This window comes from Alligator mississippiensis, chromosome 7, assembly GCF_030867095.1.
Source record: "Alligator mississippiensis isolate rAllMis1 chromosome 7, rAllMis1, whole genome shotgun sequence".
NCBI lineage: Eukaryota > Metazoa > Chordata > Crocodylia > Alligatoridae > Alligator > Alligator mississippiensis.
Genome location: NC_081830.1, coordinates 88,651,385 through 88,669,536, shown reverse-complemented (window position 1 = coordinate 88,669,536; position 18,152 = coordinate 88,651,385). Strand labels below are relative to the sequence as shown.

The following is an 18,152-nucleotide window of genomic DNA, read 5'->3' as shown; positions in this document are numbered from 1 at the left end:
AAGACCTGTCTTCATTTTGAGCTTGCTGGAAGGGGGAGAGGATGTTAGTTCTGTTACTCACCTGCAGCTGGATGTGACCCAAGTTGCACGGACGGCATTTCCGTGCACACGACAGTTTGTATTTGCACATGTTTCGCCTCAGTTATTTCCATTCCACACCATCACCGCTGCTTTCAGCGCTGACGCCCTCCCACCTGCTGCTTGTTTAGACTACTAATGCTTTCTCAATCCTTTGCCTGCAGCCCGTTCGCTGCAGAACAGCTTTGCTCCTGCTCTAGCTTTGCTTGCAAGAAGGGTTCCCAGCCCTACTGGGATTCTGCCTCCACCCTCTCTACTAACTGGGACCCAGCTAGGAGTGGGGACAGCACGGCGATCATAACCCCCCGGAGCAGCCCCTCCCAGGCCCGTGGCATAGACAGCCTGGCGCGCTGTTACAGCCGACCACGCTCCATCCGTACAGGGCAGCCTGGTGAGTAGGCAGAGGATCCACAGAGCGGGCATCTCTTTACGCCCTGCATATCACAGGAGACATCCAAGCTTGCCACCAAGGGGGAATCTGGATGCACACGTCCTCTCTGCGTCCTGCAGTCCAGCTGGAAGGAGACACTAAGGGCAGTAGCTGCTGCACGAGCTCCCCCAGTTTGAGTCAGGGCTATCCAGCTGCCAGGGCACCCCGGGGCCACATGCCCAATGGACGGCAGCAGTGGGGGCCACGCACTGTGGGGTGCACCTTGAATCATAGACGATGAGGGTTGAAGGGAGCTCAGGAGGTCCCATCTAGTGCACCCCCCTGCTCCAAGCAGGACCAGCCCCAACTCCATCATCCCGGACACAGCTTGGTCTACCCGGGACTTAAACACCTCCAAGGATGGAGACTCCTACCTCTCATTCACCTCCTAACTCTCAGGGTCTGCAGCAGCTGTGCATCCATCCCGCTCCGGTTATTAGCGTCGTCTTTGCTGAGGGCGCTGCAGGACGCCTGCTTTCTGGCCTCGCTGAGGTGCAGGATGTCTCCCTTCAAGCCCACGCGATCTTCTCTTTCCCCTTTCTCTAGGATGAATTTCACCTTTACTCACGAAAGGTGGTGACGTGGATCTCTGTGTCCGCGCTGCCCAGCTTCAAACCAGGCCATCCCCTCGTTGCAGATGAAAGCTCTGTCATCAACGAAGCCCTAATGAAGCCGGATTTAAAAGTAAGAGGGCATAATATTTTCTTACCTTTCTTCGGATTTGCCTTGGCCCATCCTCTCACGCCTGCTCAGCACCCTTTGCACTGGCCAGAGGCTGCAGGCGAGGTCGGTAGAAGCGCAGCGTGGAGGAGCAGGGAGCCGTCCTTCGGGATGCACGCAAGGCGATGGGGGCCGGAGGTGCTGGGGGGCAGAGAGCCACGGGAGGGCAGGGGGCTGTGCTGGTTTGCTTTGGAAAAGGGCCCATCAGCCAGGGCCCCCCTCACTCTACCGGGAGGATGGAAAGAGGGTCCGCTGTTTCTCGGGGGTGGAAACCCAGCCCTGGCATGGGCAGGGAGGGCAGTAGCATATGGGATGCATCTGAGGGGAAATTTGCTGTAAGTGCCTAAATCACTCAGCGTTGGCAGCCAGGAACCCAAGCCAGCTCCGGACCCACCTTGTTCCAGACACGCTCCAGCAATGCACGATGGTGCTCGTTATCTTCAACGACATTCACATCTCGGATACCACAAGGATTTTAGCAGAGACCATCGCTCCACCTGGGCAGCCTTAGATGCACCTGAACAAAGCTTTTCTTTCCTTTCCTTTTCCCCTGGGGAATATATTATATTAACATATACATGTAAGAGCTGGCATGGTCTGAGAGGGGGAAGCGATGCATAACGTTCTTCAGAGGATGGACTTGGCAACGTCTAAAAATACTCCGCAACCCTCCAAGTGGGGGATTGGACTAGATTTGGCCTCCTGAGGTCCCCCCAGCCCTACTGTTCTATGATGCTATGTCTGAATGCAGCAGATGACCCTGGATTTGGCACCGTGGAGACACGGTGCTGCATCCTGCACTAGTCCGAGCTTCCTGAGGCCGACGGCTTTGTGCGCAGGTGGATCGCGTTGTTGTAGTCCAGCTGGCATGTCACCAAGTGGTGTGTAGAGGAGGTAGGGTTATCGTCTACCAAAATGAGACAGTGTCTTCTAGCCAGCCCTGGATGGCAGAAGCATTTGTCACGGTGCTGCCGTGAGGGCCTTTAGCACCGGAGCCTGCATTGCCCATCTGTCAGTGCATAACTTCAGTCGGAGGAGGCGGCACGAGGGCTACAACCTCCTGCAGGTGCTGTCCTCTCCCTACCTGTCGCACTGGAGTCCAGCCCCGCTAGCGCCCCTGCCTTTCCCGAGTCCCCGAGCAGCAATGAGCCGGTTTTTGTTCACCCCCCCCCGCCTTGCAAACACAGCTGTTGCTCATTGGTCTTGCAGGTGAGGTGCATCCAGGTGCAGAAGATCCGGTACCTTTGGAATATCTCTGGGAAGCGGTTCCAGAAAATTGGGTGAGCTGAAACTGCTGCTTACACATTTCCCTAAGGAAATAGGGCCTCTTGGAGAATGCCTTCAGCAGGAAAACTTCTCCTTTGTCTTTCAGCTGTCTAGAAGACCACCACACGTGTTCAGATATGCACGACAAGTTTGGCTCTGGTCTGAGCCACGAAGATCAGGCTATCAGGTGCGCACTGCGGCCCGCCCGGGGCACTTAGCACTACATCTACACGCTGGTGTCAGCGCGGACGGAGGGCGGCGGGTGTAGGACCTCCCAGGACATGATTAGGCATTGGGCAGCTGTGTGCAAAGGAAAGGATGGGCTGAGCTCTTTACTGGAAATATCTCTGGGTATTTCTCAATTGTTCGTTTTTGGAGAGCGGCTATATGCTTTGAGGCTGATTATTTCTGCTTTCCAGTTAAGAGAAACAGCACGCCCAGAAAGAACCAAAGCCACGTCTCCAGCAGCCGCACTGATAATCCACTAACGATTTCCTCAGGACAGCTTAGTGTACATAACTTAAGTAATTAATGAGTCCTCACCATTGACTTCATTCAAGTAGATGAACACATTGCTAGAAAATATCTTAATTTATTGACCAAGAAGTGCTGTCTGACTAACAGCTATGAGCGGGAACGGTGCGGTGATGGGCATCCCATGGCATCCCCCGGCCGGGTCTGAGTATCTCACTGCCCCTCTGCGCGTGCAGTTGCTACAGCCCTGAGTTGTCCTCTCTGGGTGTGCAAAGCGGGCGCTCTCTGTCCTGGTAACTGGTAGTGTTTGGACATTAGCAAGCCCATACTTCTGCCGCCAAAGAACTGATGCATGGAAATACCTGGCATATGCAGAACGCTAGATGATTTCTCTCTGTCTTGGGAATGGAGATTTTTGCAGCTTTGCGAGTGGGATCAGTGCCAGCTCGCGATGCAGCAGGAGCTGCTGCTGTTTGTACTCGCGGGTGCGGGGACACAGCTAAATCAATGGAGGTCCCGTTAATAGTCATCCCTCCTTACCCCATACAGGAGGCTAATATGCGGGCCAAATACCATCGATGTCCGCGTTGTCCCTATTTGGAAACTACTCGTCAAAGAGGTAAGCTGTGTTTCCATGGCCGTTACTGGGGGGTCTTTGGACCGGTGGAACAGGCCTAAGGGACACGGTCGGTTCTGTGCCTGGTCCTCCATCTAGCACGCTCCCTCTCCCCCAGATTGGATTGAAAACTTCCTTGAAACCATCACGCACCATCGTTCCCAGTCCCTCACCACACCCGAACTGCGGCTTTGCATTTAGTTTCTCATCGCTGCCAAAGCATCGGCTGCTTCATCTCGTAAAGCTGGGCTCGGCCGTGCGAGAAACAGGCACTTAGCAGTGAAAGGCACCTCCAAACTAGCTGGCAACAGGTCACTGACCCCAGCTGTGCTACCTGGCTGGCTCACGTCTTCCCACCAGTGCCTTCCTCATGCCACAGCCCAAACCTTCTCCTCTCTGCTCTGCTTCGCCCAGACAACACAGCGCTGCTGGGCTCAAACTGGGCCCCGCACATCCAAACTACCGTCCATGTTGATCTCGGATGCTTAGACCTTGTGTCCTGGCAAGCTGTGGTGTCCCAGCTTGGAGCCAGAGCTCCAGGACTCATTGCTGCTGTGTCTCCAAACAGGTCTTGCACCCTTTCTACGTGTTCCAGCTCTTCAGCATATGCCTGTGGTTTGCCGATGATTACATGGAGTATGCCAGCGCTATCCTACTCATGTCCCTCCTCTCAGTTTCTTTAACCGTGTATGACCTCAGGAAGGTAAGCACTCTGCCTCCCATGATGGGGAATGATTCATTTCTGCCAGCTGCTGCCTGGGAGCTCAGACCCCAGAACGTGACATCCAGCTGGACACGCGACCAGGCGATCGCAACGTGAAAGACACTTTGCAGTGCTGGGGCCTTTACCGGGGGAGCTCGATATACGTGTACATCTCCAGGGTGGATTAAATCCCACTGAAAACCCCAGCCTTAACCATTTGCATACCAAATGCATACATTAATGACACCGCTGTAACCCAGTAGTCCCCACAGCTGGTTTCACTAGCTACTCCTAGTCGTCTCTCCTTCTTGCTGTTACCAGCATCCTCCCTCCACATAGCAGCACCTTGTTTGCTCACCATCCTTGTGTAAACGAAGACTTCAAAAGCAGTCCCTGGCACAGAGGTAGAAGTGTCTGTCACCCACCGCCTTGCAAACAACCACAGTCATCCACAGGGGCTGGACTGAAGAATGCATTGCTATGTTTTGAGGTTTAACCCTTTCCTGTGTTCCCTTCTCACCTTGCAGCAATCTGTCAAGCTGCACAGACTGGTTGAGTCCCATACCAATGTCACAGTGACCGTGTTCAGGAAAATGGAAGGTGAGACTTGCTTCGTTTTCATTTCAGTTCCAATTCCACGACAGTTCAACACCCAGAATTTGCACAGACGACATCCCCCCTTTTTTCCCAATCTGCTGAATTGGCTGGTGCCACTTACAGAGGAGTCATTGCATACTCATTGTATGGCCAGGGGCTAGGGACAGACATTCGAAAAGCCTGAGTCTGAATGGATTCACTCTTTGCAGGTTAGTCTAACCTGACTAGGCTGAACCAGTTTGCAAGTGCACAGACATCCCTATGGACTGAGAAAATGCAGGCACATGCTTGCAGTGGCTCAGGCTAGAAGCCAGGGGGAGCTAAAGCAGCCCTCCCTTCCCTTCCACAGTGCTGAGCTGAGGGGGGAGGGTGTGGCCAGGCCCCGACAGGATGCTCTGATTAGGGAGGGGTTCCCCCCACCCCCGACCAGCCCAGCAGGGAATTGATAACAGTGTTTATCACCCCTAACTCAGTGTTTATCAGGCCATTAAGAAAGCAACAGAGGGACATTACCAGCTACCTGTTGAGTCTGCCTTTGTCCTGTCTGCCACAGCAGAAAGGTGTCTGTGTAAGGCAGAGGGAGGGGGAAATCCCTACTTAGCAGGGAGTGGGGAGGGGAGGGTGGGAGCAGGGGGAAGCCAGGCAGATGCCTGCAGGCTCTGCTGGAGCTGCAGCCAGGGAGCAGAGGGGAGGGGCCAGCCCTGGTGTGGAGCAGAGAGCCTGCCCAGCCCAGAGAGCATGCCAGGATGCTGGGGGAGTCTGGTTTAACTTAAACCAGCAAGGGGTCTGGGACAGACATTGCATAAACCAGTTTGACCCAAATCAGTTAAGTCTGATACTACATTCAACCAGGTTTATCTCAAACCAGTTTCAGTCATTTTCAAAATGGTTTTTGTGCACTGAACATCTGTTCTGTTACAGGTTTAAAGCAGTTTCAGATCACTTAAACTGGGTCATGTGTAATGTCTGTCCCTAGCCAGGGTGGTTTAAACCAGTCTATTGCAACGGAGACCCGAGTCATCCTGGCCACATGGCAGAGCAAGTCCTGTAACTACCCTTCATGGCTCTGCGCCTGTCTGAGCTCAGCATTTCAAACATGCTCCTTTGTCCAGGCAGCCATCTGAAAAGCAGGAGTCTGAATCCAGGTTTCTCCAATAAGTAGCAGGGTGTTCGGAGCCAGAGTTCCTGTTTGGGCCCTTTGTGGTGTCTCAGAGCTTGAATCCAGGTCCAAACTTTTCTCCAGTGCAGCGGCCTGGGTTACATGCAGCCTGGTAGAAACACAATCCGGAGGTCCCACTTCAGACCCATATCTATTTGCTAAACAAATGACCGTTTGTCTGACTGGGGGGTGCTTGGGTTTCTTTTTCTGCTTGGGCAAGAGATTAGGGCCAAACAATGCTTTGCCGCTCCCATTGCCTGCAGGTTGCCAAAAGGTGAAGTCACATCAACTGGTGCCTGGAGACACGCTGGTTCTGACCGAGGGCAAAAGCTTTCTGCCCTGTGATGCCGTCCTGATCAGTGGCAGGTGCATTGTGAACGAAAGCATGCTGACAGGTACTCACCATGCAGTATTATTATTATCATTATTATTCCTGGCTATTACAGCCATGCCCAGGGCCCCACTGTACCAAGCACTATGCACAAAGCACTTCCACGTCAGCCAGGTGAGGCAGACTCAGGGCCGGGGGAACAGACAGAACCTACCAGCAGAGCAAACTGCATGATGGCAGCGGATGTGACGTCATGGTTTTCTGCATAGGGGTGCAGGCATGTTCATTAGGGGAGTGTTGGCCAAACAGGAGAGAAAAGGGAAGGGAAGGGAGGAGATGGAGCAGGGCAGGGAAGAGGAGGACAGGAGGAGCAGGTGCAGAGCGAGTCCGAGTATCAGGTCCAAACTAGCCAGATGCCTTGGAGACAACAGCCTGAATCAGGCAGCATCCCAAAGGCTGTAGCCCCACTAACCTCAGAGCATGAGGGCCCTTGGACCCTCGTTCGGGGAGCCAAGACACCCATGAGCTATCCCACTGACTCCAGCAAGGGCCAGATCTGACCCTTCCTCATGCCCCATTCATACCACGGCAGTGACAGCACGCAGGGAAGACTTTTCCAACCAGCCTGTCAGCTCCAGCAGCTATTTACCCACTAGAAACTCTATGAACACGACTGCACGTTCATCCATCAAGGCAGATTTTGAAATGCTGCAGTTGGCCTAACGCGATCTGATCACCCGCAGGAGAAAGCATTCCCGTGACGAAGGCCCCCTTGCCCTACGCCAATAATGCCGAGCCCTGGAAAACGCACTGCTCAGAGGAGTACAAGCGACACATCCTCTTCTGCGGAACAGAGGTGATCCAGACCAAGGCAGACGGCGAGGGCCTGGTGAAGGCCATTGTGCTGCAGACGGGTTAGTCAACACTTCACTTGGCTTTTCTCTAACGTGGTGGCTGGACTGGACCGAGAGTCAAATCCCCCTTCACCCGGTCACATAGTACTGATGGAGCTACTCCAGATCGACAGCAGTCTGTCCGGATGCCGGCTTTGGCCTGTGTCTCTGTCTGCACCAGACTGCTCCTTGTTGCTTGAATTTGCTTGGCATGGCTCTTACCAAAAATGCTATAGCAGGCCAGGGACCTGGATCTCTGTTTCTTGATCATGTTCAAGATTTTGGAAAAAGAGAAAAGAATTCCTCCCAAATCTGGGCAAAAAGCCCCAAATTCATCTTTTCACAAAATCCAATCTTTTGTTTTAGAAACTTCAAACCTTCTGAGCAGTCTGGAAGCGCAGCTAGACCCTGGTCAGTCTGCCTCAGGGCAGTGGACCCAGGGAGGCCCCGAGAGGCTTGGCACAAGCAGAGGGATTGATAATCTCTCGTCCTGACACCACAGCAGGGGTGGCCAGGGGAAGTGCTTGAGGTAGCAGCCCCAGGATTGGACAAGACAGCAGGGATTTTGGCAATGGCATGAAACCACCCCACAGAAGGTGGTGGAGGGCAGGGGCAGGCAAGGCTCTTTGGAGCATGGCGGGGTCTGAGCAGGGGTCTTAGGGCTTGATGCGTGACTCTGAGAGTCTTGTGGCAGTGGAAGCTCACGCGGTGGGTTGGGTTGTAGTGAACTTGAAGTGCCAGGTAATACCAAGACCCAGCAGCAAGTTTCTCTGAGACAACCCCGCTCATCAATGGATGGGCTCTGCAGAAACCCGTCTGGACTAGCCATCAATGGCCCAGCCCAGCCCAGCCCAGCTACACTGGGGGAGGCTTCCCCTTGCACATCTGAGGTTTCTTCCCAAGTAGGTACATACATTTCTACCCCCAAAATGGAGCAGCATCTAAAGACCTCAAGCATCCTCCTAATGCATCTGCAGCAAGGTACAGTCTGCACCAGGCAATCCCTTTACATTGCGTTACAGTGTGGTCTCTCCTTCATTCGAAGGCACACCGCCTCCACCGCCGACTTTTCTGTTCACTGAATTCCAGTCACTTGCTCTTGTGATGAGTGCCCTGGACTCCAGCCAGTGAGTCTACCCATGGTGGCTGGCACTCATCACGTGTCATAGTAACTGTTGGCAGGGCAGGACACCGAGTTCTTAAGACAAACAGCACCCTCTATGGAAAGGTTGTTTCCATGCAGTAGCAGTTATCAGCTGTAATGCAGCATCTGGCCCTCCTGGGTGCCTGTACACACCATGGGTTTTAATCCTCATTAAATTAAATAGGTTTATAATATTTAAACTTGTTTATTTTGGAGCGTCGCATCTGTGTTTACACGCACTATGTTTTCAAACGAATTAAGCCGGGCCTCTGGCTGACACTGCAGGAGAGCAGGATGGTGCAGTACTGCCCCCCAGGCCAGGGTTCCCCCACCCACCCCATGCCGGTGCTTTGCTGTGCAGCTGTGGAAGCAGGAAGCCAGCAAACCACACAAGAAAAGAAAAAAAAACCGGAAGCAATTCAAAAGCAAAAGCAATTTGAAGGGGTGAACTACAAAAAAGTTGCGGCACCATCTGGTGGGTAAAGAGGCTCATTACAAGTCTTTGAGTGCCGTTGCATTTGCATGCAACAAATCCACGGACGCGATGCTTTAATTCTCGGTGAGCCAAACTAAACTATGTCCAAGGAGTTTTAATTTAATGCGCGAGAAAGACTTTTAAAGCGTCTGGAAAACCTGCTTGTGCAAAAAGTCACGCAGTTGCAGTGCAAGAATGGGCGAAAAACGTGGCGTGTACAAAGGCTCCCTGTGTTTTTAAGCCATTGTATCTATGAATCTTTTAACCACCAAGTTTCTCAGTGAGCTTTTAGAAACAATCCCACCATCGACTGACGCCCAGAGGGTGTGGTTTCTCACTGCAGGTTTCAACACAGCCAAAGGGGATCTGGTGAGGTCCATTCTCTACCCTAAGCCAATTAACTTCAAGCTGTACAGAGATGCCATGAGCTTCCTGATGTGCCTGATAGCACTGGCAACTGCTGGGATGATCTACACTGTGTGCATATTTGCACTGAATGGGGTAAGTGGCAGGGGTGGAAGAAATGCTCATAATACAATTCAGAAGGCCCAGGACATACTTGTTCCACTCTGCATTTGAAACCTGGTCTTATTTTCACTTCACTTTTGCACTAACATGTCGGGTCCCTGTTCAGTGAAACTGTTTTCGTGGCAACATGCAAAAATCCCACATATTCCTAGCCGAGGCAGCAAGCCTTCAAATGGTTTCAGTTATCGTTTCTTTTGAGGTTGTTCAGGACATCCTTTTTCTATGTGTGTCCCTTAGATTGTAAGCTTTTTGAGAGGGAGGCTGTCTTAATAATGGTGTCTCGTGCATCCTGTAGCAGTCTCTCAGTGCTCACAGGTTAAAGCAATGCCCGGTGTATGCAACAAGTGCAGCATTTCAGAGCAGCTAAGACAGGAGATGTGCAATGCAGAACACTTGGCAAATAATTTTTGCCAAACGGGTGATGCACTTTTGTGCAATCTGGTTGAGAAAACAAGTCACAAGTGAGCCGTCAGTTGTGAGAGACGCACACATAAGATGGAAAAAAAGCCTGAATCCTGATTCTGAGAAGCAAGGAGTTTCATTCCACAGTTGGCCTGTGGAAGACTTTTTCCTCCTTTCTGAGGAAAGCACTTTGCTTTCAGAGTCAAGTACCTGCAGGCTGTTCAGGCAGGGTCTGGGGAAGTGAATTTACGGTGGGCTGTTTAAGAGCACATGTCCCACCCTGCGCTGGCGAAGGGGATAGACACAGGCGCCCCTAGCAGGGCTCTCCCTTGTTTGCTGACTACTAACTGCCTTCCCTCTGCCTCAGGAAGAGCCAGGAGACATTGTGAAAAAGGCACTGGATATTATCACCATTGCTGTCCCCCCAGCCCTGCCCGCGGCCCTGACGACGGGGATCATTTACACCCAGCGCAGGCTGAAGAACAAGGGTATCTTCTGCATCAGTCCTCAGCGGATCAACATGTGCGGGCAGCTGAACCTCTTCTGCTTCGACAAGGTGCGTGCCGCTTGCTGGCTGTGTTACTGGGGACACTGGTGTGCTGCTGGAGCCGGCGTCTCGCAGCAGGTAAACGGCGAGTGTGGGACCGGGGAGGGGGCAACACCCTGGCAGTGCCAGGGGCACGTAATTCAGCTCTCCCAGTGAACGGAGAGCAGCGTTTATAGAGACCGAGTCTGTCTGTTTGCTGCGGCTGGTCTAATGCACCAGGTACACAGACACCGATGGTCTAAGGACGGGAGGCCAGCTCGTTACGGAGCCGCGTGAGTGTGCATGGTCTGGAGCACCCCGCGCACACCGTCCTGCCCACTCCCTGCCATGACTATTACAGTGACCGATGCACATGGCACGTCCCAGTCCTAGGCTCCAGTCCCGCACTCTTGCTGAGGTGCAGGCCATGCTCGCACGAGCAGCCCCTTTGGGCTGTGCTCTGTCCCTTGCACGCTGGCTCTGAGCATTGAGCCCTGCCTGGGGACCCTGGCTCTGAACTAGCATAGCACGTCCCAGATCCCAGGCAATAGTCTTCTTGTGTCCGTCTCCAAGGTCTTGGGTCTTTTGCAAAGTGAAGTTAATGTAAATGCACCTTTCAATCTAGACCGGCACCTTAACAGAAGACGGCCTGGACCTGTTGGGGGTGGTGCCTGCCGAAGGAAACCGGTAAGTCTCTGATGGTAACTGGAGCTTGTCGCCTGGTGGACTGAGACGGCTGCGATGAATATTTCATTGTGCACACGCAATGGACTGGCCCCAGCAGGACAGGCTGAGTGGGACCCACCTCGGTGTACACAGCACCCTTGTGTTGAGGACGTTCAGGAGGCTGGGGGTTCAAGTCCCTGCTCTCAAATGGGGGAACAGGGATTTGAAGCCATGCTTCAGCCAGGCTGCTGGCTACTCTGGGGTGCAGGGGGTCTCTCTCCCTCTCCCTCTCCCCCATGCAAATAGGACTTAAGTGCCAAACTCCAGCAACGGCTTTGCAGCCAGGCTCTCTGGTGAAGATGGCCCCTATCTGTGGTCTGCCAGCCACACAGGCATCCCTTTCCTGTTTAGCTTGGGTGCTTCTGCGCTCAGCTCTCTCCTGAGGGTCACCATCGTAGGGATCCTACGATGGGCTGCTCCCCGGCAGCTGAGGAGCCCACTGGGCAGCAAGCGCCTACAAGCTGGGTGTTGCACAGCCCCAGGGCCTTGGAGGATGCAGCAGAGCCCTCTGCTTTAGGGCAGCACCTCAGGGCACAGCCGCGACAGCCCTTCCCCAAAGTTAGCTTGGTGGAGATGTGGAAGAACGATGCATGATGCATGCATCGCTTGATCCCAGCTGAGTTCCTGCCTATGGACTTGAGGATCTCACGAGGTCCCTTCCAGCCCCTGATGTCTCTGACATCCATGCAATACACATGAAAGAGGGCCAGCAGCCCTGCAGCAGAGCTGAGGTGGCCTGGCCCTGGGACGGGGCTCAGTCAGCCCGTTGCTTGTTGGCCATTCAGTGCACCCCGGGCAATGCCAGCTCCTCTCCTCTCCTCTCTCATAAACCAGCTTTCAGGAGGTTCACAGCTTCGCCTCTGGCCAGACCTTGCCTTGGGGCCCGGTGTGCGGTGCCATGGTGAGCTGCCATTCACTGGTGCTGCTGGAGGGGCGGACGCAGGGCGACCCCCTGGACCTGAAGATGTTTGAAGCGACTGGCTGGGTAAGGCTCTCCTCGCGCTGCCGTGTCAGGCTGGGGTGCTTCCCGCTCCCCTGTGCTGTTCCCAGGCAGCGACAAAGCACCTGGGCCTTTCCCAAAACAGGGAACAGACCCAGAAGAGCACTCCCAAAACAGGTTCCCCGGCGACCAAGGCTCGTCTCAGCCAAGTCCAGCCTTCTCCCTGCTTTGCTTGCTCCTCTTCCCAATTGCACGCATGTACCCGGGGGTATAGACCAAAGCCATTTCAGCCACCCAGTTACCCTTCCTCCTCGTCAGCCAGCCACGTAATTAAGAATCCAGCTCTGCTTCTTTGCGTTTCACTGAGGAGACAGATTGCAGGACTTCAGCGCTGGATTTTGAACATGGGCACAGAGCAGAGGACAGCAACTTGAATCCTGGCTACATCATAGTTTCATACTGTCATAGTTTCACAGTTGGTCGGGTCAGCAGGGACCTGAGCAGATCATCAAGTCCGACCCCTGCCCTGGCAGGAAAGAGCGCCGGGGTCAAACGACATCGACACATCTGTGCACCTTGCAGCCTTCTCCATAGCCCAAGAGCAGGGAGGTGGGCAGCGACATCGAAACATTACATATTTAATCACCCCCCGTCCACATAATGCCAGGAACCCGCTGCTGCAGGACGTCACTGATGCCAAGATTGCAAACGAGGAGTAGCCGACTGGTGGGTCAGACTCTCCTCTCGGCAGACGTGGTTTGCAGCTTACGTGGAATATAAGCCTCCAAGCTTTGGAGCATAAACCAATCATTCATTATGGGAATGAAGAAGAAACCTCTTCTGGGAATGTTATTGCCTGTTTCTTTCTAGTGTACTGAGCAAGTCGTGCCAGTCGCAGGTAGACTTCCAGTTGAGGACTCTGCTCCCAGGCGCACATCTGTTTTTTGTCCAGGGATGGTCTGATGTAGGACATATAAACAGTCTTGGGAACGGACCCCAACCAGCTCGGCGCTCTCCCCATGTGCTTCTGCCTGCGCTCTCCCTCTCCAGCTGCGTGAATCCAGAAACCTGGACCAAGTTGCTGTCCTCACTCCTTCCAGTGCAAAACGGGTGGAGGATGCCCTCCAACCCAGCCTAGCAGCAAAGCGCTGTCAGTCCTGGGCAGGGGGAGATGTGGGTTTGATCCAGTTCTTCCACATCCTGAGACAGTGCCCGAGCTGCCAGGAGGATGGAGGAAAGCTGGGCTCACCTCCTCTTCCAGCAGCCACAGCAGCGTTTAGTGAGGGGCAGGGCCGACCCCGTCTCGTGCCTGGCAGATCTGCTCAGGTCTGGGATTTGGGGGTTGCAGCTGTGTCCTGAGACACCTCCACCCCAAACGAGTCCTAGCCCGAGGTTAGATGGCTTCCTCCTCCCGCTTGCACCCTGGCACCAGCTGGAGAGCAGTGAGCACAGGAGAAGCAGCCTGCCCGGTGCCCGGTGCCCGATGCCCGATGCCCAGGCGCTGCAGGTAGAGCTCAGCCTGTCCCCTGCAGTGGGTGCAGCTGGTGCAGTCACTCTAAGGAGACAGGGCACACCTAGTCCAGCCACATGCAGGAGCAACCTCACGGAGAGACCTGAGAAGCCAAACTCCAGCCAGATGTTTTCCTGGACACGTACAAACTGCAGCTTCCTAGAGGCTCACGCTCTTGGCTCAGTTTGGGCACTATTTCAGCGGAAGAGGGGCAGCCGCATCCCTTGCACCAGGCTGGAGCCAGGCCCAGCACTGAGTCCGTGCTGCAAAGCCCCGGCAGCTCTAGGACTTCAAAGTGCACCACGCAGCCGCCTCACGAATTGGGCAAAACAGCGCACGGGTCGCTCCTGTCATCTCCGAGAAGAGCCGGGTCATTTTGGCAAGCTCTGATTAAAAATCCTGAAATGGCAGCTGAGTGCCTCAGGCCGAGGCAGCTGCTGAAGGCGTGAGCAGGGCTTGGTGGTCTGGCTGGTGACACCTGCAATAATATTTACGCTCCGCCAGGAGCCTGGTGAGGTTCGTTTGAAGTTGCTGGATGAAACCCAGTGCACATGCGCGAAGCAATAGTCCTCAGTTCTCCAGGGGAGCCACGCTCTGTTAACACACAAAGAAAAGTCCTGCCTTTTTGTCCTGCTTGTAAACCTCAAACTCTGCACCTGCCAGGATGGGGGATGTTGGGAAACACCGTGACCACCGAGGCGGTCTTCCTAGTCACACCTGGGGAAGACCGCTGTCGTGGCACGGGGATAGTACCTGCCACGGTAACGTATAGTAAACCTCCCACTTAGCTGCTGGAGTGGGAAGGCCTCGGCTTTAAGCCCACTTTATGGAAGGGGGAGACTCCTCCCTAGCTTGCTCCTGCAGTCATGTGGCCGAGGGCAAGCAAAACTTGGGGGCATCCGAACCCCAGCTCTGGGCTTGGGCCTGCAAGTAGGAAAACCGGTGCCCCTGCCAGGCTGGAGTGTGTTGTCCCCTCTAGGTTGAGGTACATTGTTCGCTTGGGCATCTTTAATTGCTGTACATGGACGTTACCGTGAAGCCTGCAATGCAAATGGTGCTCTTTACGTGAACAGGAGCTAGAAGAGTCTGGTGGAGATCACGCGGCGGGCGGGGGATCTGTGCACACCACGATGATCAAGCCTGGACCCAAAGCCGGCCAGGTAAGGGACTGTCAGACACGCATCATTTCTCCAGATCCATTTCTGGCTCCTCTCTTGGCCTGATCACTTTGCAAAGGGCCGGGCTGTGAGGCCTCCGCAGCCTCACAGTCGGAGGCTCGGCGAGCGCGAGGGACAGCTCGTCCGTGGGCCGAGGGCTCACGCCTGGACCTGCAGTATTACATCAGAGCTGCGTGCATCGCACGCGGCGCTGCGTGGTGTTTCAGTCTGCTGTGTCCATACCGTAAGCCACGGGGCCAACCTTACTGCCAGGTGTGCCACAAATTAAGCCCCGCATCCTCCCAAAGTACCACTCTGACCCCCTTCTGCTGCCTGCTCTGCTGCTCTGCTTTCTGCTCCATGCCCTGTCTGCCATTGTGCTCACTGCTCCCAGCCCAGTCTCTGGCTTGCCACAGACAGGGGCTGCCCACGTCACTTGTGCGGCAGCTGGGCCACCCCTGACTTGGCAAATGGCATTACTAATGCACACACGGCATCTAGGCCTGGGCTGTCACTCCACAGCGCCAGGTGCTGTACAGACAGAACAAAGGGCATTGCTTCCCAGTGGTTTTCAACCTTTTTTCTTTTGCGGACCCCTTTGAAATTTCTAATGGAGGTGCAGACCGCTTTGAATTGGAAGTGCAGGTGTTCACAAACTTCTGATTGATCATAGTCATCTTTCCTGGTCCCCTTAGACATAGTCTGCAGACCCCCAGGGCTCCGCAGACCACCGATTGAAAACCACCGCTCTGGCTGCAAGACAAGAGGCAGCAGACAGACACAGACAGATAAAGCAGGGTAATGATAATGGAGCCAGTCTGCAAGCATTTGCCAGGCAGCTCCTCCTGGTACAACAGACCCATTTGCCCATACATTTAATGATGTACGTACCCCAGAGCTCAGGGTTGGTAAGATTTTCCTCCACATGATGTTGCCTCCACAGTTGTTGTCTGGGTTTCAGGTCCTAGCTGTGCCCAGGCCACCATGCCAAGTCCTTCCTCTCCCGCTCTTCGCACTAACACCCTTGCTGTGACCCAGCCCTATGCCCACAAGCAAAAAGGGCATGCTTCAGGTCAGCCCATCCGCCACGCCACGGTCCAGGCACATCATGGCTGCCCTTCCCTCCTAGGTTCCTGTGCGAGGCATGGCCATCTTGCACCACTTCCCATTTACTTCAGCCCTGCGGAGGATGTCAGTCATTGCTCAGGAAATCGGAGGGGCGCAGCATGTGTTCATGAAGGGAGCGCCGGAGACGGTGGCTGAGTTTTGTAGACCAGAAACAGGTATGTGAAGGCTCAGTCCAAACTGGGCACATCTACACATGCGCATTTACTGCACAGGAACCAAAATGACTGCGCAGTATGGGCATGTGTCTACACGTGCACACCTATACTGTGCAGTAACTTACACCAGCTTCAGCATAAATTTGATACCTGCACCATGCAGGTATCAAATTTACACCTGACTAGTTACTGCACAGTAAGGCACGTGTAGATGCCTTACTGCGCAGTAACACTGTGCGTGTGGACTGACTTGGGACTAACTTTAGTTCCAAGTCTGTCCACACACAGCATTAATGTGCTTTAATGCTTTCACGTGTAGATGCCAGCCTAGTCCCACTTACTGCGCAGTAAATTTAAGCCAGTGTAAATGCACGTGTAGGCATGGCCGCAGAGCTCAAAGGTGACTCCTTGACTGTGAAGACATCAGAGACCTGGGTTTGATTTCTGACTTCAGACTCCTGCTGCCTGGACTGACAGAGGCCGCAGCCTTTCTCTTGTTCAACAGAGCTCACTCAGGCAGACATACAAGGGAGATCTAACTGGGTCTTGCCTATTGGTTTTCAGCCAGCCAGAGGTTTGTGAGGGGTGAGAGGCAAGTACAAAGGAAAGCGAGGTCTCCTTTAGACAGGTGCACGTCAGGAAGAGTAGACCCACAGCAGCCAAGTACCATGATTCTGGTTTCTTTACTCCTGACCAATATGAGTGGTCAGGGGAGCAGCTGTTTGAGTTGCACCACAGCAGTCTGGGTTGTATGCCAGGCACCTCGCTGCGTCAGCGCGGAGAAGATCGTTCTGTTTCTGTGTGCCTCAGTTTACACATCTGTAAAGTGGCTAGAATAGCACACCTCCCCCAGCAGATGTCCAAGGGCTTTATTAAGTCTCATGTCCTGCACTTAGGATGGAACAATCACATGCACAAATCCAGACTGCTGAGGCTGCAGTGCTGCAGAAAAGGACTGGGGAGTGATAGTGGACTGTAAGCTGAATATGAGCCAACAGAGAGCTCTTCTTGCAAAAAGAAGCTAATAGCAACCTGGGCTGTATTTATAGTGCCCTTGCAAATAAAGGGGAGGCATTCTTCTGCTCTCTTCAGCACTGGTGAGGCCTCCCCTGAAGTACTGTACTCAATTTTGGGACCTGCACTTCAAGACAGACACGGACAAATTAGAAAGAGTCCAGTAGAGAGCAACAAAAAGGATGAGATGCCTGGGAGACATGACTTACAAGGAAAGGCTGAAAGAACTCAGGTGATTTAGTCTGGAAAAGAGAAAACGGAGGGGGGATTTGATGACAGTCTTCAAACACTTGAAGGGCAATTACAGAGAGGACGAAGACATTTTTCTCTGTGGCTGCAGGGTGCAGAACAAAGAGCAGTGGTCTTAAATTGCAGCAAGAGAAATTGAACTTGGAGATGAGAAGGGATGTTGGGATTGAAGGGGGTCAAGCATTGGGACAGGCTGCTGGGGGAAGCTGTTGATTCTCCGTCCCTGGAAGTTTTCAAGAGCAGGATGGACAGACGCTTGGCTGGGCTGGTGGAGTCAGGGACAATCCTGCCTGCAGCAGCAGGCCAGACTAGATGACTCCCTGCTTTCCTTTCCTATGAGTCTATGATGAATTGTAATAAAGCAAGGCGAGAACTGCAAAGCGAGAACCACAGATCAAGAACAAAAAACAACTGTCCCCTGCGAGCCCAGTCCTAGGCAGTGAGCTGGTCCCAAGCCACCTGGGCCCATCTCTCTGTAGATCCACACCCCCTCCCCGCTGGGCCTGGATGCTTTTCCTGTTCAAAGGCACCTGCTCCAGACCACACTGCTCCCTCCGTGTCTCCCTGTTCTTGTCTGTACAGACACTGTTCTTGTCTGTACAGTGCCATCACAGCTTACCAGCGAGCTGCAGCTCTACACTGCCCAGGGCTTCAGGGTCATCGGACTGGCGCATAGAGTCCTGCAGGCAGGGAACCAGACAGCTCGTCTGATACGGTAAGGGGCAACCACTCTCCTGCTCGCCTGCCACGCGCTCAGGCCATGTGTGGGACTGCTGTCATGTGCAGGGAGTGATGTGAGGATGCAGGTCCTACAGCATCCAGTCTTGGTGGGCCATGTACACACCTCCACCATGTACCTGGTCCTTAAGGACCCCCAAAGACGGCCCTTGGATCAACCAGGGGGTCGTGGCACTCTGGGGTGCCTTGAGAG

At 53.9% G+C, this 18,152-nt stretch overlaps 1 protein-coding gene across 1 annotated transcript in view; it reads left to right on the top strand.

The window, feature by feature from the left end:
- Nucleotides 1-18,152, top strand: part of LOC102571272 (probable cation-transporting ATPase 13A4) — a 41,680-nt gene that overhangs the window by 7,965 nt on the left and 15,563 nt on the right. The window contains exons 4-18 of the mRNA XM_006270905.4: nucleotides 1,055-1,192; nucleotides 2,438-2,508; nucleotides 2,601-2,681; nucleotides 3,518-3,587; nucleotides 4,153-4,287; nucleotides 4,815-4,887; nucleotides 6,307-6,438; nucleotides 7,118-7,288; nucleotides 9,230-9,387; nucleotides 10,184-10,372; nucleotides 10,968-11,029; nucleotides 11,903-12,053; nucleotides 14,592-14,678; nucleotides 15,805-15,958; nucleotides 17,825-17,936. Coding sequence (XP_006270967.3) covers nucleotides 1,055-1,192; nucleotides 2,438-2,508; nucleotides 2,601-2,681; nucleotides 3,518-3,587; nucleotides 4,153-4,287; nucleotides 4,815-4,887; nucleotides 6,307-6,438; nucleotides 7,118-7,288; nucleotides 9,230-9,387; nucleotides 10,184-10,372; nucleotides 10,968-11,029; nucleotides 11,903-12,053; nucleotides 14,592-14,678; nucleotides 15,805-15,958; nucleotides 17,825-17,936 — 1,784 coding nt within the window. The remainder of the gene's footprint in view (nucleotides 1-1,054; nucleotides 1,193-2,437; nucleotides 2,509-2,600; nucleotides 2,682-3,517; nucleotides 3,588-4,152; nucleotides 4,288-4,814; nucleotides 4,888-6,306; nucleotides 6,439-7,117; nucleotides 7,289-9,229; nucleotides 9,388-10,183; nucleotides 10,373-10,967; nucleotides 11,030-11,902; nucleotides 12,054-14,591; nucleotides 14,679-15,804; nucleotides 15,959-17,824; nucleotides 17,937-18,152) is intronic.